Here is a 24,631-nt window from a genome sequence, read left to right as displayed (position 1 = left end):
AATTTCCGATTCGAGAAATCTCAGATACAACTCTGTACTCATGTTGCCTCACCACCGGCGCTCCGGACCGGCGGCCATGATATTTGGTAATTCACAACTAATGTATTCGTCTAATGGTAGGTAGAAACTTTCTTAAAATAGATTCAATATCGAGGTTGGAAAGATACGAGCAGGCGCAGAGAGAGAAGGTTACATCGACGGATTCGAAAAACATTCAGAATATACATTGTGCAGGTACATGATTTCAAAGCAAAAAACTTTTAAGGAAACACTATAAATATCGATATACCACTGCCATCACTTGAGAAAAGCCAACGATCAACTTAACATTTCCTCCATCCTAATTCGAAGATGCGGGTGAGCTTTCCAGACTCCCCAACCTCAATAATTTCTCCAACACCAGTTCCTGTTATACTGAGCTCTGATTTGATGTTCAAAGCAGAGTCAGAGCCGCATGGCGACCATGCAGTGCCTCCAACCACACTTGCGGCTTGAATATTGTAAATGTACTTTGCGGCGCCATAAAGTGGGAGAGTGAAAGCCGTTTGGTCTGTGCTGCCGGAGAAGTAGACTGTTGATGTGTGGCTTGCCTTGGTACCTGATCCAAGGAGGGCAGCACCCGTGAAGTTTGTGGCGAGGACAGCGTATTGCCAGCCGACGGGCGCCTTGAGGGCTAAGTTGAGTTGACAGAACTTGCGACTGTCAGCAAGACTGCCGGTTCCCAGCTCAGCGGAGAACGATTTGAATCTGGCGGTGAATGATTTTCCGTCCGCAGCGATTTGAACGCTAGCGGACCCTTGAGGACACCCGGTTCCTCCGTAGACGATGTCATCGATGGTCAGATCTTTTGGAGGAGACACCTCCCGATCTTCGACGTCGACGGGAACAGCCTGTGACAAGGCTGCAAAAAGGGCGCAGAGACCCAACAAGAGTTGAACCATGGATGTCATTCTGTAAAAGTTATGCGATGGCATCCTGTTTGAGGGAGGATAGATGTACGATCCGTTGAATAAACGAAAGATAATGTTAACGTTCAAGGTTTGTAGTTCTTGGTTCTTGGTCTTCAATTGACTGGGAAGAGTGTCATGGTCAAGCTCGAAGAGCTCTAGTCGCCTTTTTATAGAACAAAATTATGAGACTAAAACAAGTCATGCAACCAATAGGACATCCCCCTTTTGTGTTACGGAATGAGATTCCGAAAAGCTCTCCTGAAGCATTTTCAACATTGAGGTTGTTTATCAAAGATCAAATACGTACTCATTATTGTATTCTACGGATAATCGGAAGTGAAGTTTGATATGTCCCTGTGCATGTGGCATTGTCAAAGAAAGCAAAGAGTGTCTTTTGCCGACAAACCGTTTTTTCTTCTCGAGAATACCGTGGTCCGGTGGCGTTAAATCCTTGAAGTCAAGATTTTCGACATCTTCATGAGAATACTCAGGGTCCTGATGCATCAATGTTCCAGACCAGCTCCAGACGTTCAGACGGGATACCCCTGCATAACGGTGACCGTACGTTCGGGATCCCTTGCATCGACGAAATTCCTGGTCCAGGATAAATAAATCCCCGCATTCTGGACTGATCGCAGTTTTGATAGGTCAAGCACTATCTGGAAAACGAAAAATTGTTCTATGAGGCTTTTCGAGGAGGTAATATTGCCATTTTGTGGGTCCCTAGGAGACATTGGGTTGGGGTTACTTTGCAAACTTCTCCAGGCAAGTACGGCTTCAACAACTCAGCATGCCGATATACGCCATCGGTTAATAACTGGAATTCCATCTGAACTAATTGCTTTATCATGGATCGGTTGGCCATGCACTTTACAACTGGTTTGTGATTGACCAAGAAAGTTTTAGTGGGATGACGACGCTTCTGCTGAAGATCGATGTCGACGTAGAACGTTTAAACCCAGGATTGCGAGATATTTTACCATCAGAGTAGAGATTCATGGACCCAGGCCGCTGTTAGAAGATATTCGAGACCTGTCAATCGTGCGAGAACTGATCTTTTGATCATGCTAGAACAGTTTCCCCTGTGCAATTACGCAATTGAGCGAGTCATTAATATATCCTACAACCGAAGGACATCAGGATACATTGTATGTAGCAGCGCATTGGCCGTCAAATTGCGGTCTACATCTATATAGTGCTAATTAAATTGTGAAATGTTTCGAGGCACCTCGTTCGCGCTCAGTTGGTCGTATTCAAGATTTCATGTTACGTAATTCCTACCACCGGCCAAGAGAGGTCTATATTGTACTACCAGCATGGGTGGTGAAGATCCGGCTAATTCCGGGCGATGATAGGCACATAACAGGCTAACTCGCTCGCACCCGTTCCTTCCAGTAGTAGGGTAGCCAAGCCCTTAGTGACAGCTTACGAAGAGGCCTGAGTAGGCCTGAACGGCAAATGCTGGATCGACGGCTTGGACGGCGGCAGATGATTCCACAGGACCATAGGCCACATGTATACAGCGAACCAACTTAAATAACCAAGACGACTTGTGTCTAGGAAGCAGGATCTATAAAAATATACTATAGAGATGAGCCACGTAGTCTCCTTATGGGCACAAAATCACTGAAATTTCGACTATGTCTGTACTTTGCAAGGCAAGAGCGTTTAAATCGTGAAGTATAAAAGGACCTGAGTCGAATATCTGATCTGATTAAGGTTTTGAATCATATATATACGTTAAGTAATTATTCAAGAGGCCAAAGTACGTGGTCTGAGCCTGGGAAAACCAAGAACTCGGGCTATGCACGATAGCACTGGTGGGTCTATCATATCGTGATATCAGACGTTCGGGAATATACAGGAAAGAAGATTAAAATCCGATGTACAAGTGCAACTTCCATATGTATATGCTCCATTTGGACCAATGCCAGTGCAAAACGTGATGATATATCTCAATTGAGCCAGGCACATCGACAGTGGCACTGAGGACCCTCCAAGCTCGATATTCAGCTAGAATGTGGTCGCTTTGCCGTCCACTAGAAGCACGGCTCTTATTTCTAGCCATTTACCAGAGCTTCCGACCAGGGTATTACAGGTGGAAACAATACCCGCATCCATAGTATTACCACTAGCAATTTGAGATGGTGTTGGAATAGAGTTTGTGGCCCGAACACATTGGCTGGTGCCACTGGCACTCAGAAACATGGAAACTGCTAAGGGGATCTTAAGTGCGATTGTAGTCGTCGTAATTGTAACCGTTATAGGACATGATACGCTCGGACAAGCACCAGTTCCGAGGCCGTTGAAGTTGAAGCTTGGCTAGTCGTCGTTGGAAGCACTCTTCTATTTTCTGTGCAGTAACTAAGTCCGACCTTTATACCATTACAATCGCGCGCAAGAGCTGGGTTCTGATTTGGAGGTTTTCGTGGTCAACGATAGCTCCTTTGTACAAAACTATCGTACTAGAGATATATTTGGATTCCATCACAATTTAAACTATTGTTTTAAACGTTTTCCATGCAGTAGACTTACCCAAAGCAGAAATTACGCCAAAGGAATGCCACCGACATCCGCGAGAATATGGCAATCATCTCGAGGGAGAGCTTCGACCCACCTGGAACAAGTGGCAATAATATCCGGTTCGGTTGGCCATGGGCCTAATTGAAAGGAGAGGGTAAGTATTTATACATACCGGTATCGTTTGCACAAGTCTATGAAATGACTTCGAAGATACACTTACTTCTGGTAGCAAAGATTTGCTGGGAAAGGAAGGAGATCTCAAGTAAAAGAGGCAATAGCGACGCCGCTGTATTGAACTAGATATTCTTCCCAGATCACATTCTGAAGGTTTATCATTGGGGGCAAAGTACTTTCTCAGTCCGGGCCGAAAATGTAAGCTCCATGTATTTTAGACGCGGACCGGTTTCCTTTTAAGGTTAGTTGGCTGCAGGCGTATCTGAAAGCTTTGAACCCGTCCCCACGTAGATGCATAGCTGGCATGCTCATGACCCCATCCACAAAACACCATTTTAGAAATTTACCTTTCCTAGAGACACTAATATATGTCAGAAGCGCTTTAGGCGGAGCCGACCGAAGATATTACAAAGAGCGAACGTGAGGACCTCGCCGTCCTTACGTAAAGATTCCGCAGTTAGAACATTAGACTTCCTCAAGTTGATATTGAACTTTCTTATCTGTCAGAATATCAGATCGAGGTTAACTCTTAACTACCCCTTACATGGTCACCATCTATCCTGTATGTGTTAGCCTGCCACTCAACTAACACTCACCCACCCTGTATGTGGCTTGAGTGGCGTTTACTAAGTTAGATGGAATCTAACTTATAATTTCTTATTTTCTTCTCTTACCCTGTATACAGAGGGTAAAGGACACAATGGTATGCTGTTTTACACGCGTCGTCTGTTGGCAAACCACATAATTGTTCGGGGTGATGAAAGGCCTGGGCTTTCCGATCGGGCTCGTAATTTGGGTACGCAATGGAGTATTAATCCCCCGCCTGTGGAGTTTACGTCTGGCAGTGATATAGGAAGATTGGAGAAATCCCGACTACGACAGAAACCGGTATCCAGGCCTAAACTTCTTTGGTCTTGACGATCCAAATAACTTTCTTAGGCTCCTGGGACCTGTTCAGCAGCGAATGTATTTTATGGCCATGTCCGCCTATTTTGTGTTGCAAGGAAGGTAACGTAATCCACCCACCTGCGAGATGTACCCCAACGCGAGATGCTAACCATGTTGGGATTGAGTAGTTCTCTTCGTCAACCCCTTATCCCCTCCGAAATTTCTATCTTCTTTCTGTAGATTCGTTCTTCTCTGTATTTACTATCGAAATTCATTAATTTTTGCTCAAAGCCTAAGAGTGAGTTCTTTAAATTTATCAAAAATACCACCGATTCGACGTCGTAACATCGATCCGGAAAAAGAAGAGAGAATTCGTCTAGTATTAAAAGCGTTGAAAACAGAAAAGGTGTCATCCCTAAAGCATACAGCAAAGAGTTATAGCGTGCTAGTATCGACACTAGGACACCGATTTACCGGCCGAACTACCTGAGGAAACTGCTAGTTTCAGCATAAATAACTACTTACCCAAGCCGAAGAAACAGTTTTAGCGAAACATATGGAGAACTTATAAAAGTCTGGATTCCCCTCCAACTACAACATCCTTCGAGCTATAGCAGGGAAAATAGCAGGCAGGCTAATAGGCATAAATTGGTATTATAAATTTCTAGCATGTTATCCTCAATTGACGATAGTCCGCAGTCGTTTATTAGAGTCGAAACGTGAGAAGGCGAATAATGTCGAATCGATACTACATTAGTTCTATTTTTATAACAAAATCGTAAAAACTCATAAGATTTTGAACGAAAACATATGGAATATAGACGAAAAAGGGTTTATAATTGAATTTAAAAAGTCTAAAACTATTATAGTGCTTACATCTTATAGAAAGCAGCGATTCTGTACTCATAACGCTACTCAAAAGAGTGTGACTATAGTCAAGTGTGTATTAGCAACGGGAGAATATTGTTCTCCGCTCATTATTTATTCAGACAAGGTTTATATTCTCGATTAATACTGCAATTATAAGAAGAGAGAAGGGTGGCTCTAAAGCACTAATAATAAAGGCATAATAAACGAACATCTTTTTTTAGCTTAGTTGGAAAATTACTTTCAACTTACTACCGCTCGAATTACCGAAGGCTTAAAATGACTGCTAATCCTCGACAGTTACGAATCCCACGTTACTGTAGATTTTATTAACTTCTATCTTAAAAATAAAATTATACTCCTCTGTCTTCCGCCGTATTCTACGTATTATCTTCAATTTCTTGATATCGGATTCTTCAGCCATTACACCACCGCTTATAAGAGAGAGGTAAACGAATATTTACGTTTTAAAGATGTGGCGATTAAGAAACCTGAATTTAAAAAGCTTATTAGTATTACGCGTACTAAAGCGTTCACGAAATGCTATATTATTAACAATTAGAAGGGAGCTGGACTCATTCCCTTCGACGCTTTACGAATTTTAGAGAAACTGCCTGAATTTCAAAAAGGGGACCATATCGAATCGCTGCGTGAAATCATTCTAGAGCATAAATTACAGCTGCTGTAAGAGTCTGGTATCCAGCCGTTTCCAACGCCCCAATGCTTACGCACGCTGTAGACATATATCGATGTAGTAGATGCATTAACTGCGCTGCATCTTAGTTCTCCGCTATAATAATAATATAACAAAATTATTAAAGTTGCAGCCGAATCCTTCCTTAGGCGTAAGGTTCTCGAAGTAACTAATGAAAAGTTAACTGAGGTATTAAGAACGAAACGGAATAAGAAGGAGAGGGGTAAAACTCATTTATCAAAAGCGAAGGTATTAACAGATATTGAAATTGAGGCAGCTATTAAGGTAGCTAAAAAGCGAGTAGCTGCTCAATCTCTGGGGATATCTTTACAAACTTGTAGTATTGATAATAAGCAGCTTAATTATGCCCAACAATTTTAGACCTAGACCCTGAAGGATCAGTAGCACCCAAAGGGGAGTTATAGGGGTGCCAGGACGAATTACGTTGTGTTGTTACATTTTTTTACTTTTTTCAACGAAAACCGTCGATTTCACAAATAATTTATTAATTTTTTTTAATAATAATGTAAAATTAGTTAATTAAAATAGTTTTCACTATCATTTTCACGTTTTCGAGGTCCCGGAGGCATTAAATTTTGAATTTTCGGTGAAAAATAGCATCTCGCGTTGGGGTACATCTCGCAGGTGGGTGGATTACGTTATGTACATACACTAACTAGGTCCGCCAAATTTGACAATCTTAAGCGCGGATATAAATATCCTTAATACGCCATTGTACTAACTATTCTAATTTTTTATTTAGAAGAACGGTCTACATCATGACAGAAGACCCCGCCCATCTACAGATGGCAGGGATTTGGAGGACCGAGTACCCCATCTTAACGCAGCCCGAAAGCTTAGTCTTAAGAATCTTCGCCATCAATAGACAAGACAGCAACCCGCATCTTATTTACTTCAAAGGTGTTCAATGGGTACCCCCCAGAGGCCGACGCCACTTCTCCTATCATCACTCCCCTAGTCTCATCCAATCACCGATCTTCCAACAGACCACGAAGGCTACCCGTGGCGTGTGTGTCTTCATGGCTTCACACCCAGAAAAAGAGATACAGCCGATTCTTCTGAAGAACGCGGGGTATTGGCTGCGAACTCTACAACAATGAACGAGCACTCCAAGACTGAAAAGCGCCAGCAGACGGAAGAGTATTTATTTCCACGATTCGTATATAGTGACCGATGTTTTGACCTTGATGTTGGGTGGATCAATATATAGACCCTCAACACGTACGTTCTCCGTCCAGCAGCCAATGCCTCGCTTCGGACCATGAAAGACAGGGTGATACAGACAACTACATAGATTATTTTGCTAAAAGAATATATAGTAAGTACAAAATAAATTTGTCCGCCAGCCCAAACGTGAAGAATGGAAAGAGACGGTTTATCAAGCCGGTTATTTAAAACGTTATAACAGTGAATTACGGAGAATAAAAATAAGTATTCATGGCCGGAAATTCTTCCGGAGCACCAGCTTCGCTTGTTGGTCCCATAGTTTGTCCTCCCACTTTTTCTGTTTACGGGACCCCTAGTTTTTCCGATAGATGTGTTGTGTTCATCAACAGCCTTTCGCAACAACGCAAAACAGTCTGGCGCCGAGACTGATTTAAATATCGATATCCGACTGCTTCGGAAAGTAAGCCGCCGACTCCTGATCGCGTCTGTTCAAATATTAGAATGTTGATTAACTGATGGAAATCAGACTGTTGACATTGGGAAACTCTCTGAGACACAAAAACATCATAACGGCCGCAGAATTGGATCCTCATTTTGCGAGCGGGATATTCCTGACTCCCTCCTTTGTGTATATTGAATCGTGCATGGGGTTTGTAGGATGGCGTAATAAAATTTTGTAGAAGTGTCCTCCCTTGCTGCAGTTGTTGCTCCAAGCCACATGCGTGAACCCTCTGGGTATAAGTAGCTATGATCACTTTGGGTCTAAGGTTGCTTGTCAGGCTGGATGGCAAGTGATCGTATGGGATGCAAGACTATCGGTTTAGGCCTGATGCCTTAATATTCTCCATTTAGCAGTTCGGTCTCAAGTCCCAACATCCCATATTTCGAAGATAGCCTACATTAACGTCTAATGCGCGATATTTTCCCTGCCTGCAACCTTCGAATCTTCTAGCTATGTATCCTCGCATGCATGAAGCATGGCCAGGTCATAAAGCATGGCCAGGTCATATTATGGAAAGAACCAATAGAATGATCTTCCCTATCTCCATTACCTCAAAACAGGTCGAGAGTAATTTGTACGCAGGCAGACGCCTACGTAGCGCAAAGCTATATGCTATCCTACGGCAGATACAAACAAACTTCGCCTTCATGAATCAGAAACTGCTGCCCAGAGCGTATTGCGGGTAACAAAAATGAGGGGCTCAGATGCACGGAGTTAGTGAGTTGTCCGTAATAGTTGGATGGCATAGATGGTACAAACAACGTTGATGGAGTGTTCATTTTTATTATTGACATCAATTACTAATGGAAGTTAGATATAACTTTAGGAAGCAACATTGTGTATAAAGGGGAGCGATGATTTCCTTCAAGAGGCACCATGAGCAGAGCAATTTGGCCACCACATTCCTCACGAACTTTCCTGTCTACCTAGTCTAGTTATACCCCGATTATCCACTATGGCTTCATCTCAGCGACTCTATGAGCCTCTCAAACTCACTACCTTATTCGAGTTCAACCAGAATGTTTCTACCGGAGTCGGTGTCCAAAGCCTTCGCATACCCCGTGGCTTTCCAAGCAGCATAATCGCGAAGAAACTAAAGCTCGATTTCCATGCTTGGACACAGCAGCCTAACGCCCACTATTCGGTCGATATTATGACGTCACTTCCTCGGGGTGTCGTTGATGGTGTTTCCTCCGGTGACCAGGCTCTTCCCCAAATTCGGCAGCTGTACGATCTAGAGCACACCAAACTCGTTGTGCCCTCCCAGAGCGCTTGGATTGACAATGATACCAATGCCCATCACTTCGTTGCACTTACAGCTTTACCACAGCGTGGAGTCAAGTTGCTAGCTAGGGTTAATGGGAGGTTTACAGAAAAGAATGAATACCATTGTGAGACTATCGATTTCGATAAGTTAGGGAGAGACAATGAAGATAATACAGCGCTAGCCCCTCCAATTGTAACCGTGGACAATGAGTTTGTTCTAGTTATTAGGCTCGTGAGCTTTGACTCTGGGGGCCTCGGCTATGTTCGTGCGGTTGTTGGGTTGGAAGTCTCATAGATGGGTGTAGTGAAGCCATCATACATGTATACAATAGAGTAATTGGAACGAGTTTCTTGGAAAATGAAAGTAGCTATTCAATAAGTCGTTCAAATTTCCCGAAAATTTCGCTGAAAGCGGTTGTTCAATCTCGGTGGATATCCATCTGTAGAAGATCGAGACCAAGAGGGAAAGGCTCGAGTATTCAAGAGAATGACAAGGTGTTTTCCAATATATCATCCACAAATCAGAATGTAGGCAATTTTAACCATAGGCGACTAAGAACTATAGTTCTAAACTCTGTTCTGGAAAGGACAAATTCTGGTTCTAGAATCCCGAATAACTAATATTTTATCAACAGAAGTAGGAAAGAAGAAGAAAACACATCCTCCACAGGCTACGTTTCGATTTTCCATAACTCCTGTCCGTGTACATTTAAGGCTCTTATGTAGGGTGCATTCTGTTGGAATACCAACTTCGTTGCGGAAGGGCAGTTAGCGAACCAGAGCTGTGCGGACCCCTCATTGATTATCAAGTACCCGTCCTCCCTCATGAATAATTTAAGGTTTTTTAATAGCTGCGCACCCCTCTGTACACCGGTACTCGCAAGACGTTTGCCATCGCTGCCAAAGACTCCTAACAAACAATTGGGTTGGAAGTGGATATAGTTTCCGTTCTGGAATCGGATTTGTGGGTGCCTGTCAGCGTTCCAGTTTAACTCGCCAGGGCTGTAAGTTTGTTCAGTCGCTAGAAAGCATTAGAATCAAGGTACAAGAAACAGGGACGGACCTGTAGTAATCAATATACTTATATGGGGGACATTCGAATATATCTCCGCTTCGGAGAAGATCACTTACGGAGTGCCTCAACAACAAGGTCCCTAAACCGCTTCAGCTCCTCATGCTCAGTGCTATAACCTTTGAACCGTCTGAGCTCCTCTAAGAGCTCCAAATGCTCTATCTCCCATGCTAAGGTTGGACGGAGTACCCTTGGTACCACTGTTGCGCCTTTAAGCCTAGTTTTAGCTCTAGATCTTTCCTGGGTCTGGCTTTTGGGGAAATAACATACGGCCTTTCGACGACTTCTCGATCAATTCTAGTTCCCCTAAGTTCCACCCACCGCCTCCACTGGAATAATGGCCAAAGCGGCCATAGCTTAATGCAGATTCGCAAGCTACTTGAGTCTTATAGCACTCATGAGCGGCCTTTGTGGTGTGCCGGTCCAATAGCCCCGACATGTTGCGCGAAAACCTTTATACTCTTAAAGCGATATATGAGTTTCAAAAAACGTTGGCCAATGGCTCTTCTGATAACCGTTTAGAAGAATTGAAGGTGGAGCTAAAAAGGAGTATACCTGATATTCAGCTTAAATAAGCATACACCTTCATGTTCGAAATATCTCAGACCCTTTTATGTGTAACCCTGCACAAGACAACAGCATTACCTTGCCGGCAAGGGATAGGTTCAACTCGAGCTCGTCTATAGTCCTAGTTGGTCTCGCAAGGCCAGTCCTGACGGGAGCTCGCAAATTCGGCACAGTATCTTGCACTGCGGGGCTGTACTGCCATCTATGCACTGGAACTGCGGAGATATCAGGGTAAAGAAGAAGTTATACGATGACAGTGACGATCGTAAGGATTGGACTCTATCACATTTTACAATTTTACGTAATGGTATCTAAGGGTCTAAGGGACGGCAAGCTGCAGAATGCAAGTTTGCAACTAATGTTAAATTTGATGCAGGGAGTACAACCTGCGCGAAATAGAGCCAACGCTCTCTCCTACTACCCGCTAGCACCAGGCTTGACTATAGGGCCACTGTAATATTTAGAAGCGATCGTGGCGTATTCTTATTGACTACCTCTGTTCCGCAGAAAATCTTACGAAAAAGATCTCACGAGAAGTAGAAAATGCTATGGTTTACAATCCTCTCTTGGAAATCTTTCTTTTTAGTAATCTGCATAATAATATATGCATGAGTTGTATAACATTGTACTAACCCCACAATTATCGATTATTATTCCGAAAACAAGAACCCCGCACCAGTTGCCGGGCAAGCAAGTCCCATCCAATGAAAGAGTTTCTTCAAAGGAGTTTCCACACGTAGTTTGCATTAGCGGTCAACCTGATAGACCCCTGTCCTGTGGGACAGTCGGCCCAACGGCCAACTCGTTTTCAACTTCTGGGATAGTTGAAGCCCCTCATCACCAGAGCAAGACGATAGCAGCTGCAGGCAGAAGATGAGCACGGAATGAGTGCATTTTCCAGAGCTCATCCAGAACTAACCAAAAAAAAAAATTTAAAAAAAGTTTAGGTCCATACCTAGGTACTCAAGCTAGGGAGGGGTCTATTGTGATGTCCAAGATAAAAGGCACCGCCGCCCGTTTATCAATTTGATTCAACCTTTAAAAAGTTTTACAAAATAGCGAAGTAATTTGGCTTTTCAACACATTTATAATGGATGATTTGGACCGTCTTCTTCGTACCCTTTCCCACCTTAACGGTGGCTTGAACTCTTCAGCCACAGAATCTTCAACTGCTGAAGTCTACCTGAAAAAAACTTTAGACCTCGTGGGAAAGATTTGCAATCATGTAAAAGACGCAGAAGCAGCCGTGAGCAAACGATCGACTCCAAGGGAGCTCGAACTTCTTCATGCAGCAAAAGCAACTGAAGCTGCCGCGAGAGCTGCTAATGCTGCAGCGGATGCAGCGGACGCAGCGACGGTAGCAGCGACAGTTTCAGAAGGGCCTGTAGCTGGGAGAGCAGTTACTGCTGCACTCAGAGCGGCAGGAGCTGCCTATCGTGCGGCTACTTCGGCGCGATTTGCAGCAGTAGCAGCAGAAAGTCTTCCTGCTGGAGCTTATCTCCGCTATGATGGTGAGGTAAAGAGTGTCGTATCTAACCTCCTGCGGTGAGCAAGTGGTAAGGCTAATACAGCTTCTAAAGATCGCCGGCAGTCTTATCGAGGAGAGAGAGCAACTACGTAAACTCTACCAATTTCTCTTCCAGGATCAAAACCTCCAGCTACCCACAACATTATTCTTACAGCTTTCCCCTTTTGGGCAGGCTGTGATCCAGGAAACGGTCGTCCTAGAATGGGACAAGCTCCTGGAGTTTCTAAAGGATATCCAGAACTTAGGGACGGAAGACCCCCTTGGTAATCTCTTTAAAGTTATTTCTGAAAATAGTCGGAGGTTGAAGGCGTTTGTAAGGCAGTATGTAATCGAATCGCCTGCCTTCCGCGACTCGGCCGTCCTACGCCGAATGTCTGGGAACGAAGCTGCTTTCGACCTTGGGTTAGCCCGCGACGCAGAACTTCGGGCGAGAAATATAGAGAAATTGGTACGATATCACACATACACATATATATTGATAGGGTAACTGACACCCTCCAAGCCAGCGTTATTTGCGGGAAAAGGGGGCGATGAAGAAGAAATCGAAACACTCTCCGGGAAAGTTGGGCAGGACGACGCTGACAACTTTTTAACGTTCCCGGGGAAAATGAACGACCTTCCTATAAAACCATTAATTGACACGGGAGGCGGCTGTAATATCGTCAAGGCAGGGTGGTTAAGGGATCATAACATCCCTGTAATCCCCGATCCATCACGCTTTATGACGCTTCTTATGGCCGATGGCTCCAAGTCAGAGAAGTGCCCATCTATCGATGTAAAATGGAGCTTTGATGGCAGAGCAAAACGTTGGACTGATGTGGAGTTTGTGGTTGTCGAAGGATACGAGTATGATGCCTTGATCGGCCTACCATTTCTCAAACACACCGAAACTATCCACAACAGCGAAGGCAAGCTGGTCTTCCCCGAATTTAATAAATTACATGCCCGGAAAGATGCTATCCCAACGTACCCAGTTAAAGGCTCAAAAGTGGGGAAATGATCACAAAGCTCTGATTGTTAATGCTTGGGGATGCTATATATCTAAAAGTTAATTGCGTAGAGAAGTTCACTTGAAGAGAATTAATATATATTTTACATCATAAAATGCCTTTCAGAATCACCTAGTTCTTACGAGACGTCCTCTTATCATTTGCGCCGACCCTCTTTTTCTTCTCGTTTGCGGCAGGCCTCCTTTTCTCTTCGCTCCCATCCAATCCCTTCCCTTCGTCTGTGTTAAGTCTCCTTCTCTTCTCTTTTTTGTAAGACCTCTTCCTCTTCTCATCTTCGTGGGCTTTCTCTTTGCTCTCGTCTTCTTCGCGCCTCCTCCTCTTTTTGTTGTGTCGGGCCTCCTCTTCCTCCTGTCTACGTAGTGCCTCGTTCCTCAGCCTAGCCGCCTCAAGGGTGTGCTGATGATTTTTGCCGATTGCATTTGCTAGTTTAGTTTCCACTCGGTCAAGGACTTCTAACGCCTTTCGATATCTCCTCTGCTTGATAAAAATCTCCGCCATCGAGACTTCAGTGTTGAGGGCCTCGGCATGGTCTGTTTTTCCATGCCTCTTCTCATACCCTTTCAGTACCTGCCTGTATATTTCAAGTGCCCTCTCGTAGTCCTCTTGACGTTCGTATATACTGGCCGCACAAATCTTTGTGACGAGTACAAAGCCATTACTTTCATCTAATTCTTTCTCAAGTCCTTGTTGTGCTTGCTCACACCATTTTAATGCCTCCTTATATCGACCTTGATCCCGCAGTGCTCGTGCTACGTTATTCGCTGCTGAGAACTCGTCGTCTCTCCGGTTCCCAAGTTTCCTAAAACCGACATGTACCTTACGATACTTTTCTTCTGCTTCACAATATTTCTCTTGGCGCATCAAGATGTCTGCTATGCCGCCTATAGTGAGAAGAATCCAAGGATGGTCTTCTCCTAACCCGAAAATATTTTCCATCCGCTCAAGTAGTTCGGTATAACACGCCAGTGCTTCGTCGTACCGCCCTAGGTACTGATACACGCGGGCCATCCCACTCTTATTTCCAATTGTTGCATAATGACTTTCACCCAGCAGTTTCCTCTGTATTTCGTACGCAAACTCATAGTATGTTAGAGCTTTGGCATATTCCCCTTGTTCTTCGAGAACCGATGCGATAATGTCGACGGTTTCAAGGGTCGAGGGGTGATCTTTCCCGAGCTTTCTCTCCTTTTCATCCCGTAATTGCTCGAGGAGTGTCAGAGCTTCTGTGTATTCTTCATGCTCTGTGAGTGCCTCGGCAAGTTGTTGTCGTGTCTCAAGAGTCGAGGGGTTTAGGTACCCTGATATTTTCTCTTGTTGCTCTAATATTCGCCGATATCGTCTTATGGCCTCTGGGTACTCGGATTTTGCCTTAAGAATTGCGGCGATATGGGAATCAATAGTGAGTGATTCTGGGCTTTCCTCGCCGCCCTGGGCCTTGGTGCCATCTAGCGCCCTCGTACACCATTTCAGTGCGTCGTCGTATTTGAATTGCAGCGTCAAATTTACTCCCAAAGTATCCATAATTTGCAAATCCAAAGAAGAAGCTTGGTTATGTATATCCTCCAAACTCCGTTCGCATATGGTGCTCGACTTAGGCACATTACCAAGATTTTTGTACACCCTTGCAAGATCGTAGGCCACCAGCTTGCTCCTGCCATCTAAACGGCCGCCCCCTGGAGCCAAATAATTGAAGAATATTTCGGAGCAGCATTCGATGTGTGGCAAGATACGATATTGGTATGCTGACTGAAAAGCCGTTCTCTCTTCACCGAAAGTGAAAGTAGACGTGACGATATTAACAACGATGAGGGAGTTCTCTTTTATTGCATTTCCCGTGTGGTCTCGGACCCACCGATGGACCAGGGCGTGTAGATAATAACTGTTATCTTGCCTTAAGCTGACAAGAGACAGGGATAGAAGTTCCCCAATAGCTCTATTGACGGCATTTCTAGCTGTTAGGTTAATGCTAAATCAGCAAACTATGTTTAATATTTATTAGTGTTGAGAACGAAAACTTACGTTTCATCCAATCTACAATCTCTTTACCGGCCTCCAAGAGTCTGTAAGGGATATCTTCATTTCCCATCAAGGAAAGTAATTGAATCATATGTTTTGCATTTGCTGTGAGTTTGCGAAATGACATTTCCCAGACGGTATTAAGCTTCTCAAGTGGTTCTTCGAGATTCTCGTCCAGACTTTCCACATATCTATCGAATGGCATTGGGTATTCGCGCAAGTAGGCCCCAATGTGCTCGATGGCAAGTGGGAGTCTGCCCACCGACTTGACTATGTCCGCGGCACATTGGCGTTCTAGAGTATTTGGGTACTTAGCAATGAGTGATATATTGATACAAGTCTAAGGAGACGAACCGTTTGGGAGAATATTTATTCCCGAGATTTTGGATAATAGTGTCACAGCTTCCTCCTCCTCGATACCGTCGGATATTTTGATTTCAGTGCATCCGCAATAGGAATTGGGTACACGGCTTGTTATAAGCACATGTCCGGCGTCTTTCTTTGGCAATAACAGGTTCAAATCGCAAGCTTTGGGCTCGTCGTAGTTGTCCATTATCAATAACCACTTGTCGTTTGAATCCCGCCCCAACCAATAGCTGAGACATTCAATGGGCGACGATTCGTCCACCGCTTTCATCAGTGTTTTGTCGGATGTAATATCAGATACATCAAGCCCGAGAGAATGAGCGACACGCAAATATGTTGTGCTCGCATGCTCTTCGGTGCCGTTAACGGTATCTCTGGTATTGCAATTGACAATAGACTCTATAGCCTTCCTAGCACTCTTATCTAGCTCGGCCATATTTGTAGTATGGAACCAGAAGATTGCAGAATAATCCTTTGTATATCGATACGCATACTCTAGAGCAACATGCGTTTTTCCACTTCCTCCAAGACCACATAGAGCCACCACTTGGCGGCCAGAGTGATGAACTAGAGACCCTACCGGAGAGCTATTCGACCGAAAAGTTTTCAGGATATCTTTGAACACATCCTCTCTCCCCTTGAAATTAAGGTTTCTCTGAGCAGGGAGGCGAAGGGGGATATGGTATTCATCTAGTTCTGAGCTAGGGTCAGTACTAGACTCACTATATTCGTCACAGAAGCTGTATTTACTCTCTTGAAAATTCCTCCTCTATCATGCGCGTAAATACAAGTAATAAAAACTTTATGACTTACTCCGTGGCCCTGCAGTCGGCGTCCGGGCTTTCCGAGGCGCTCGTGGCTCGATGGTATACAGTAGTTCTCTAGCAAAGGCCGCGGCTGTAGCTGCGGCATACGGCTGCCATGACTTGTTTTTGTGGGAATCTGCATAGTCACAAATCCCTCGTATGACCAGGCAACGTTTCTCGTCCATAACCCCGGCAGCTTCCATCTCGACGCAGATGGCACTATGATACCTTCTAGCTAACTGATCCCTCAAATCCGCGTCTTTAATGACTGTGTTTCCCGATAAGATCGTGCCAAGGTGGAAAACCAAGTCTGTAGTCTTCCGTTTGGGTCGGTTTATCAGGCGTTTTGGCTTGCAGGTGGAACACGTCGCACCGCCGTTATGGGGATATGTCGACTTATATAATCTGTCATTTTCAAGACCTGGATGTGAGAGCTTGCTCCTTTTGAGGTGCTCGGCGAACTTGGTCTCTCCGCCGGAATGGTTCGCAACCAACGTGCCGAGGGCATTCAGGAGCTTGCGGTCAGGTTTGTCCAAGCTGCCTAGCAGCTCCTCCTTGCCAACCTCTGCTCTTCGATAGTCGTACTGGACTATAGCGGGAACACCGGCTCGTTTGCTCCAGCCGACTACAACGTCTCCCAGATGGATGTCCTTGTCAGGGTCGCTTGGAGGAGGGTTGCGTGGTATACCGCCGCCAATTCCGACAAATAAATGCATCTTCATGTTTGGGAAGCTTCGGGATAGCGGCTGTATAAGCTTGAGCGCGGAGTTTGTCCCCGGCATACCGGGGGGCATGCATGCGATCACAACGTTGTGACCGTTGATAGAGCCGCATGTGTATGAGTTCTCGTCGTCGAACGATAGATCACATGGTTGATGGCGGACATCCAGCATTGCCCTCGCCGCTACTAACTCACTCTTTGGCAAGGCACAGAGCCACCCGACGGTGTACTCTTTGCGGGAGAGTTTTGCAAACTCACCCATGGTGGGAATGTGTCGTGAGAAAGGATCTATTTTTCACTAGGAAGGGCCTAGCTCCTTGTCCCGTAAGTATTAAATGCCAGAAGCTGCGACTGCGCGACCTGCTGATTACTCCATAGATTGATGAGTAGACAAGAGGTCTGGGTAGGGAAGTACATTGTCCATCCCCAAAACTACATCTCGTGCGACCGGAGGGTATTTAAATAAGTCCAAAGAAAGATGGCCTCTCAGCTTCAGCCTTATTATGGTGCAGGGAAGCAAATCTGCAGGGTGTGTTGTAAGTCGGATGCAGACTGCGGCCCACCACTGCTCATCGTGAACTACCGCACACCTGTATGGCCGCCGAACACATGCCACGTATGTGATGTTTGTCAATGCGTCATGTCTCATGCAAGATATCTTCAAGATCCCAATCGTATTTTCATATATGTATTTACATGCAAGGTTGCATTCAACAGAAGGAATAATCTCCTACGCACGAACATCCTGCGAAAGTCTTCTCCACCCCTCCGCCCTCCAAGGCGCAATCACCAAACTCATTTTATCATGATCTACAGTCCCAGTTGCCTCTAGCACTTTGCAAAAATCCTTAAAATCTCGCAAAATCTTTGATAATACTAAATCCAATACCATATTCACTGGGAACAACTCCTCGAAAGTATTCGCTAGTGATTTCCGTGCCGCATTGATTGAAGATTATTGTAGCGCAGATGATGTATCTTAATCTTGCATATGTTAATTAAATTATCATCTTTGCGCATTCACAGCCTGTACAGGATGTGTTGACTCGCCGAGACACTTTATTTCTGAGACCTAACGTTCGATGTTATGGTATTATGGTCCCCGATGACCTTATCAACCTAACACTTGATTTGTATGAAGCTTCATTATGTATATATATAGGCCCTTTTGAACGATGACGGTTCTCAGTCTCCCTTAGAACCTCATCGACCAACTTATTCATTTACCAATAAAACTCATTTGAGCCTGTGCACCCTATAGCAATAACACTTTCTTACTCTATTCTGCTGACTTACATTTCTGCTGAGACTTGAATAAGCTAAGTTGAGAAACGATTAGCCAAAGACGCTAGGCTGTCTTAGAAAAACTAATCAGGTAATTTGGGACAGGTGTAACAATCACACTACCATATAAGCAATTGTAACAGGGCGCCTGAACCGTCGTCCCACGCCGGATGGCTTCGCCTATGGCTAGTGAGCCAAAAGGGCTGAATATGACAGACCCGAAAGGTCTGCAGTGTTCAAGCCACTATATAAGCTGTAGCAGTCGTGGCATGACAACAGTGTAGCTTGCCTAAGAAAAGAAAGGCAACATACATAGGAGCTTGGATGATATTATATAGCCATGCATCATGGTTGAAGATCTTATTACGGTACGGTGGGTCGGTAATGCCTCTAAAGAAAAAAAGTTAACGCCAACCACCGGCGGGTACCTCTCTTCCTCTTCAGCTACAAAAGTTTTTCCGGGGGCGCTTATATAAAGGCGTCTGTCTGCCGTCCCGAATGACAAGATTACTTGAATGCGTTCTTCAACTGCCCGCTCATATGGTTATAGATCGATAGACTCTCTCAACTCTGAACATTCTTGTTCTCTCTCTGTAGATCTAATTGAGACCTTACCGCAGCCACTTCTTGTATATAACAACCATCTCACTTATCCCGCTCCCAATCACGCGTGGACTCCGCCAAAGTACATGATTTTATTTCGTTGAGGTTTCGCAAAGGCTAATTGTTATTATCAAGAATCCTGTGTTCTTGGATTAAATTTCAAATAATTCATTCTAGCGAAGTCGTGAACTTGCCTGCCATGGTACTTTTACGACTTCATCAGAATCAATCATTTTAATTTAGTCCAAGAACATTGGACTGTTCGTAATAGTATCCGGCCTTTGCAGGCCCTAGTATGATAAGATCTTGTGTTCTGGTGAAGTTCACACAGGATTGAGGCACATATAATCTTCCCACTTTTATCGCTTCCCTCAAGAACCGATGTCGTTCAAAATGCAACATAAGAATGTGTTGGCAGGTTTTCCCTTCTTTGATTGTATTGGAATAGAGAATGTCCTTGTTGGGAAGTGGTTGATTGTGAGGGGCATTCATGTTGTGTTGTGGTCACGTGACCGCGTGAAGTCCTGGCTCAGGGCTGCAACAGAGCCTTGCCTCCACAACGTGGGCCACACCAATCTCCCCACCATCCACCCCACAACCCCCCTTCTAAAATGTCAATATCACTCCGGCTAGGCATCGCCTGGGGCCCCGACTTCAAAACCTCCGAACCAACCGACACCCTCGTCCTAACCGGCAAAACCTACTTCATCGACCAACGTCTCTTCCCCCAACTAACCCCAACTCTCTCCCCAGTATCTTGGGCATTCGCCGGAACCCGTTCTTCCCAACCCGTTCCAGATAAGCCAGGTTATACAAAATGTTCTTGGACGCATCTCGTTTCCTCTGTTGCTTTTGGGAAGGATGAGAAACCTACCGATGAGGGCGTGTTAGGTCCTCATCCGGCTTGGCCTGACAATCCTGCATTTGCGTTAGAGACTGGGAGGATGGTGAATCCGGATACTGGGGTTATGACGGATTATAAAGAGTATTGGCAAGATAATGATGCAAAAGAAGGGGATGAGGTTGTGTTTTGGGAGTATGGGGATGATGAAACTGGACCTGAGGATCGTGGGTTCGTAGGGATTGTAGGACAGCGGGCATTGGGTGTTGGTCGGGTAAATGAAGTATTCTGGACTTGGAGGGCAAATAAGAGTGAAGATGGAAATTGGAAGCTTGAACGTTCGGTTCTTGAGCGTGATGGTCGAAGGAGAGGGTGGGGCTTACTGAATCTCTTATTTGAGACCATAGTTCTTGGGACGACGACAGTCGAAGATGAGCTAGTTAGCGGTCAGGGTTTTCACGAGGAGGGAGAAGAAATAAAGCGGATTTGGATACCAAGAGAAGCGTGGAAAGTGCCAATAAAGCAATAGCCCTGCCGCTCCGGCACCTTTTTGATGCACGTTATTATGATTGAGATGGGAAAATATTGTACACGCATACATGCATATTACTATATTGTTCTCCGCTAGAAAACTGGTAGCCTTCATAAAAGCGAATAACGCTAATTCTTTAAACGCCAACAACGCCTATAACTTGCTAAACATACACAGCAAAAGAACTCTTCAAGTAAAGGACACAAAACTCCGTATAATATGCATTGATCGGTTTCATGATCGATTCAATCAGACCATCTTCTCATATCCAGTCGTCTTACCACCCTTCTCGTCCGTAGCACCATCTGTAACATACCACCTCCCCTGCTTCTGAGTAAACCAAAATCCAACTTTATACTGTGACCCCATCGGCCCAGTTCCTCCTGTACCCTTCCAAGTCTCCTCGTCAACATCCGCCCGCCCCTTCCCATTACCATTGCCCCCATTTTTGATAGCACCACCATCCATAACCACACAAAACAAATTTTGCAACTCGGTCCAATCAGTCACAAATCCATCTCTAACGCAAGAGAAGTAGATGAGACAGAAAACATTCATCAACGCCACCCCAATGAGAACAACATAAAATATAGGTTTCCAGCCACTTCCAGCGCCAGAAGTGTATTCGATGGTCGCCAGCTGGGCGTTGAAATATTCCGTAAAAGGACGCGGCACGTCTGGGCCATATGGGAAATATGTCGTGAAGACGGAATCAACGGCACTTGTGATCATTGCGTTTCCGAGGAGCACGGCCAAGGCTTCAGCTAACGAAGGTCTGGAACTGCTGAGATTGGTCGTCGGAGTATCGAGTGCGAGTTGAGAAAGGAAGCGCGCGACGGAGGCGTTGCTATTGCTTACGCCCGTACCCAGGGCGAGGGATATCAATACACCTTGAGCGACATCCCTAAAACCAACTAATTAGTTGATGCTAACGAAATCGGGACTAATAGATTGAAAATACGAACCGGAAGTCATTTTGGACGTTGTCACGAACTGGATCCCTGCCTTCGATGGGGTTTTCCAGCGTCGCTACTCCTTGCCGTCGAAGGTCCTCTTTGAATGCTAGTGGGTTATTCAAATCGCAGTTCGCACTTATATTCCCGCTGCTTTCGAACGCTTGGAACTCGCTCGAGCAATTAGGTGTCACAAAACTCTTCATTCCGCACATGGTATATCCTCCTGCTCGTGGAGCGGCATTGGCTGATCGCACAAGAAAGTAAACCGATGGATCTCCCACGGCGCTGGTAACCACTGTATTAAGTGCAATTGGTGCCTTGTCGAATCGAGGGGCTGCGAAATCGTAAGTATCTGGGAATGTTTGTGTGTTCAAGTCGAAAAAGTATGTCGCATTATTGGTAAAGTTGAAAACTTGCTGGATCCTCGGGTCCGGGTTACCATTCCTCCGGTAATCGGTACCGTTACTCCGCTTGATATACCATCCAACCCGATCGGGGTCAACGGGGGCACAGGTAACATCAATAATCGGATTTGGCACGGACGCCTTAACAATGAAAGACCCATAGCCGGAGCCTGTTTCGTCAGGCTGCAGAATTTCATTAAGGCTGGAGTCCTTCGTAGCAGCGACAATTCCAGGATGCGGCATCGCCATAATCGCCCTGTTAACACCGTTCTCCCCAGTGACTTGCATCCACGCGCCAGCATAGTTTACGAAGTCCAACGATGATGGGGCGGCGGGGCGTTTAAGGGGATCCGGGTATGTTTTCCCTCGTGCTTCCGCCCATGCTGCATTCCAGTCGCTTAGGTCTCTGTAACCCCTACCCGCTGATAGGACACCATCACAAGTTGAGCGCGCCAGTGAAGTCAGATAACCACCCGCAATGGGATCCTCCTCGTCAGGAATAGCCGTTTCGCATGACAAAATTCTATGTGTCCCGTTGGCGTATGATGTACTTGCCAAACCCGTGAGATTCTTAGCTTCAAAACTTCCCCAGGCAAGTTTAGGCGATACAAGAGTATCGGCGGCGGTTGTATAGAAACTTGCAAAGACAGTCGCTGTGAGTGAAAGAGCACCAAGGAATGTTAGGCCGGCGAATTTAACCGACGAAGTGTGTGTGAGGAGAGTCCCGGGTTGTGTTACCCAACTTCTCATGGACAATTCTGCAATATTCACGCCTTTTGACCCTGTCAGGAGAGCTCTTCGGGAGAGAACTTGGCCAATAAACGAAACGAAAACACTGACGAAACTCAGTTCGACTGAAAAAATAAAAATTAGCGAACGGTTCTCTAGAAACCATGATTCTTGATGGGCATACCAGTCTTCGCAATGATTGCAGATACTAGCTGCGCATCCTGCGGCTTCAAACCAGCGGTTGTTGCAATCCTCTTCCCATATCGTGGACGAGCAACGGCGACTGCGAAAAAGAAAACCGAGCCAATTGTCGAGTATATGCATAAAAGGAGGATCATAATACTCAACCAGTCCGCCTTTGGTCTCTTCTTCTTCTGAAGCACCACTGATTCTGTATCGGAACTATAGTCATCGTCGGGTATAGTATTCTTGTATGGAGTCTGCGACTTATTTCCGCTACCCTCGTTAGACGAAACATATCTTAGGCCGAGACTGTTCCTCGGGCTTTCGGTTGGTACAGTATGGAAGATCTCATCGTCCTGGTTCGGCCTACTCGAACTTGCTCCTGTGTCTCTTGTGGTGTTGTTCGTTGTATTCAGGCTGTTATTATTATTACTATTATCTGGTACTCCTTCATGTTCCTCCTCTTCAACAACTTGTTCTGTGAAAGCTGATGTTTTATATCCCGCCTCTTCAGAAAACTGCCGCCTATGACTTCTAAACGACGGATCTGGAGATGTGCTTTTCTGCCACGAAGCTCTCTTAAAAGGGCCTGCGAAGTCGCTTTGGAACCTGCCAGGTCGCCTATCGTTAACAGGGGATGTCGACCGATTCGAATTAATTGAAGCCCGACTCGAGAGTCCCTGAGCGGAAGGTCCTGTCAACACCGGCGACACCAACGGCGGCGTCGCAGCCATTGTAATGTCAATTCTCGGACTCGTATTTGATGTCGAATGGTGTCTAGTATGTGATTTCGCCTTCGAAGTATTGATAGCGGGAGGTGGCCCAGGTAGAGTTGGTTCCTCCGGTAGAAGACTTTGGGCTAATGGCTCAAATTTCGAAGCAAACGGGAGAGGGTCTGTCCTTGCAAAGGAACCACTGCTCGAGGGGTTATGATCTCTAAATGTAGGGTGGGCATAGGACTGGTCGCTGGAGGTAGGGACCATGTTGTAGTTCTTCCTAGGTTTCATCGTTCCTTTTCTCCTTCTTTTCCTCCCTTTTCTGTTTATTCTATTTTCTCACTTTTTGATGCCTGCAGGATCGAATTCCAACTCGAGAAAGATATGAGACAGTCCAATGGAGGGGGTTGAAGAAAGGGATATCCCCTGCGCGCACTATACATGCACTGTAACGGCGCAGGCAACGTTAAAAGCCTTAAACCCGGCGCCCTAAACCGGGATCCCTGTCGACTGGCAGTCTTTTTTCGTCTGACGTCGAGCGAGCTAGCTGATCGACGGCTGTGCAACACGCTTTCAGAATGGTGTTGTGATATTCCAAATGCAACCCAACCGGTTAGCCAACAGGCGAGAGTGCGGTGGACCAGGCCGAGTGAGATAGCCTGCTAGGCGTGAGCATGAGATCGTGTTCTTACAATCCACCGTGTCTCAAAGATACCAAAATAGGAGCTGGCCCGGGCATATACATACGTGCAACTCTGAAGTTTGTGTTCAACCGTTGGGTGGTTCGACGGTTTGCGTCGAATTAGATAACAACAGGAACTGTTGGTCGAGCCGAGGATTCAAGTTTCTCACCTTAACCCCCGTTTATTGACAGCTAGTACCGTTGGGCCCTCATAATTCACCAGTTAGCATAATAAATTATAACATCAAAGCAGTGAAAATAGAAAGACTCTTTGAAGGGAGTTTTGTGTTCGGCAACAGACCACATCTATTTTAGATGCAACAAAACACCGCTTGTTCCGGGACCAACAAGCTTGCAAGCGCAAAGAATTGAGGTATCCTTACCGAGCCGGCGTCATACTAACCCTTGGCTAAAAGACTTTCAAGGAGGAAGCCTTGTGGGGAAGTGGTATCGTGATGGTCAAAATTTATCATTTCGGATTAACAAAAAACATTAGCGGGATGTTACCCTCCATAATATATGCCAACTCTCCTCCTCTTGGGAAGATCTTCGACAAAAACAGG

General features: G+C 45.3%; 7 protein-coding genes across 7 annotated transcripts; 3 read left to right on the top strand and 4 right to left on the bottom strand.

The window, feature by feature from the left end:
* Positions 1-323: 323 nt before the first annotated feature.
* Positions 324-1,454, bottom strand: DFL_000468 (uncharacterized protein; the record flags this gene model as incomplete). The annotated part of the gene is made up of 2 exons (XM_067633815.1): positions 324-1,113; positions 1,258-1,454. The coding sequence occupies 2 exons, from the start codon at positions 1,452-1,454 to the stop codon at positions 324-326; spliced, it is 987 nt and encodes a 328-aa protein (XP_067495005.1).
* Positions 1,455-8,741: 7,287 nt separating this feature from the next.
* DFL_000467 (uncharacterized protein) lies at positions 8,742-9,347 on the top strand (the record flags this gene model as incomplete). The annotated part of the gene is made up of 1 exon (XM_067633802.1): positions 8,742-9,347. One exon carries the CDS (start codon positions 8,742-8,744, stop codon positions 9,345-9,347), a length of 606 nt encoding a protein of 201 aa, XP_067495004.1.
* A 376-nt stretch (positions 9,348-9,723) lies between these two features.
* On the bottom strand, positions 9,724-10,563 carry DFL_000466 (uncharacterized protein; the record flags this gene model as incomplete). Its single annotated transcript, XM_067633791.1, has 3 exons — positions 9,724-10,073; positions 10,184-10,333; positions 10,395-10,563. 3 exons carry the CDS (start codon positions 10,561-10,563, stop codon positions 9,724-9,726), a joined length of 669 nt encoding a protein of 222 aa, XP_067495003.1.
* A 1,218-nt stretch (positions 10,564-11,781) lies between these two features.
* Positions 11,782-13,219, top strand: DFL_000465 (uncharacterized protein; the record flags this gene model as incomplete). The annotated part of the gene is made up of 3 exons (XM_067633779.1): positions 11,782-12,207; positions 12,272-12,667; positions 12,722-13,219. The coding sequence occupies 3 exons, from the start codon at positions 11,782-11,784 to the stop codon at positions 13,217-13,219; spliced, it is 1,320 nt and encodes a 439-aa protein (XP_067495002.1).
* A 121-nt stretch (positions 13,220-13,340) lies between these two features.
* Positions 13,341-17,400, bottom strand: DFL_000464 (uncharacterized protein; the record flags this gene model as incomplete). The annotated part of the gene is made up of 4 exons (XM_067633768.1): positions 13,341-15,181; positions 15,249-15,539; positions 15,600-16,307; positions 16,425-17,400. 4 exons carry the CDS (start codon positions 17,398-17,400, stop codon positions 13,341-13,343), a joined length of 3,816 nt encoding a protein of 1,271 aa, XP_067495001.1.
* A 2,236-nt stretch (positions 17,401-19,636) lies between these two features.
* On the top strand, positions 19,637-20,395 carry DFL_000463 (uncharacterized protein; the record flags this gene model as incomplete). The annotated part of the gene is made up of 1 exon (XM_067633755.1): positions 19,637-20,395. The coding sequence occupies one exon, from the start codon at positions 19,637-19,639 to the stop codon at positions 20,393-20,395; it is 759 nt and encodes a 252-aa protein (XP_067495000.1).
* A 252-nt stretch (positions 20,396-20,647) lies between these two features.
* On the bottom strand, positions 20,648-23,653 carry DFL_000462 (uncharacterized protein; the record flags this gene model as incomplete). Its single annotated transcript, XM_067633744.1, has 3 exons — positions 20,648-21,302; positions 21,364-22,612; positions 22,672-23,653. The coding sequence occupies 3 exons, from the start codon at positions 23,651-23,653 to the stop codon at positions 20,648-20,650; spliced, it is 2,886 nt and encodes a 961-aa protein (XP_067494999.1).
* Positions 23,654-24,631: the final 978 nt, after the last annotated feature.

This window comes from Arthrobotrys flagrans (genome assembly GCF_004000055.1).
Source record: "Arthrobotrys flagrans strain CBS H-5679 chromosome Unknown unitig_15, whole genome shotgun sequence".
Lineage (NCBI taxonomy): Eukaryota > Fungi > Ascomycota > Orbiliomycetes > Orbiliales > Orbiliaceae > Arthrobotrys > Arthrobotrys flagrans.
The sequence above is the reverse complement of the archived record's forward strand: the minus strand, read 5'-3'. Positions and strand labels throughout refer to the sequence as shown.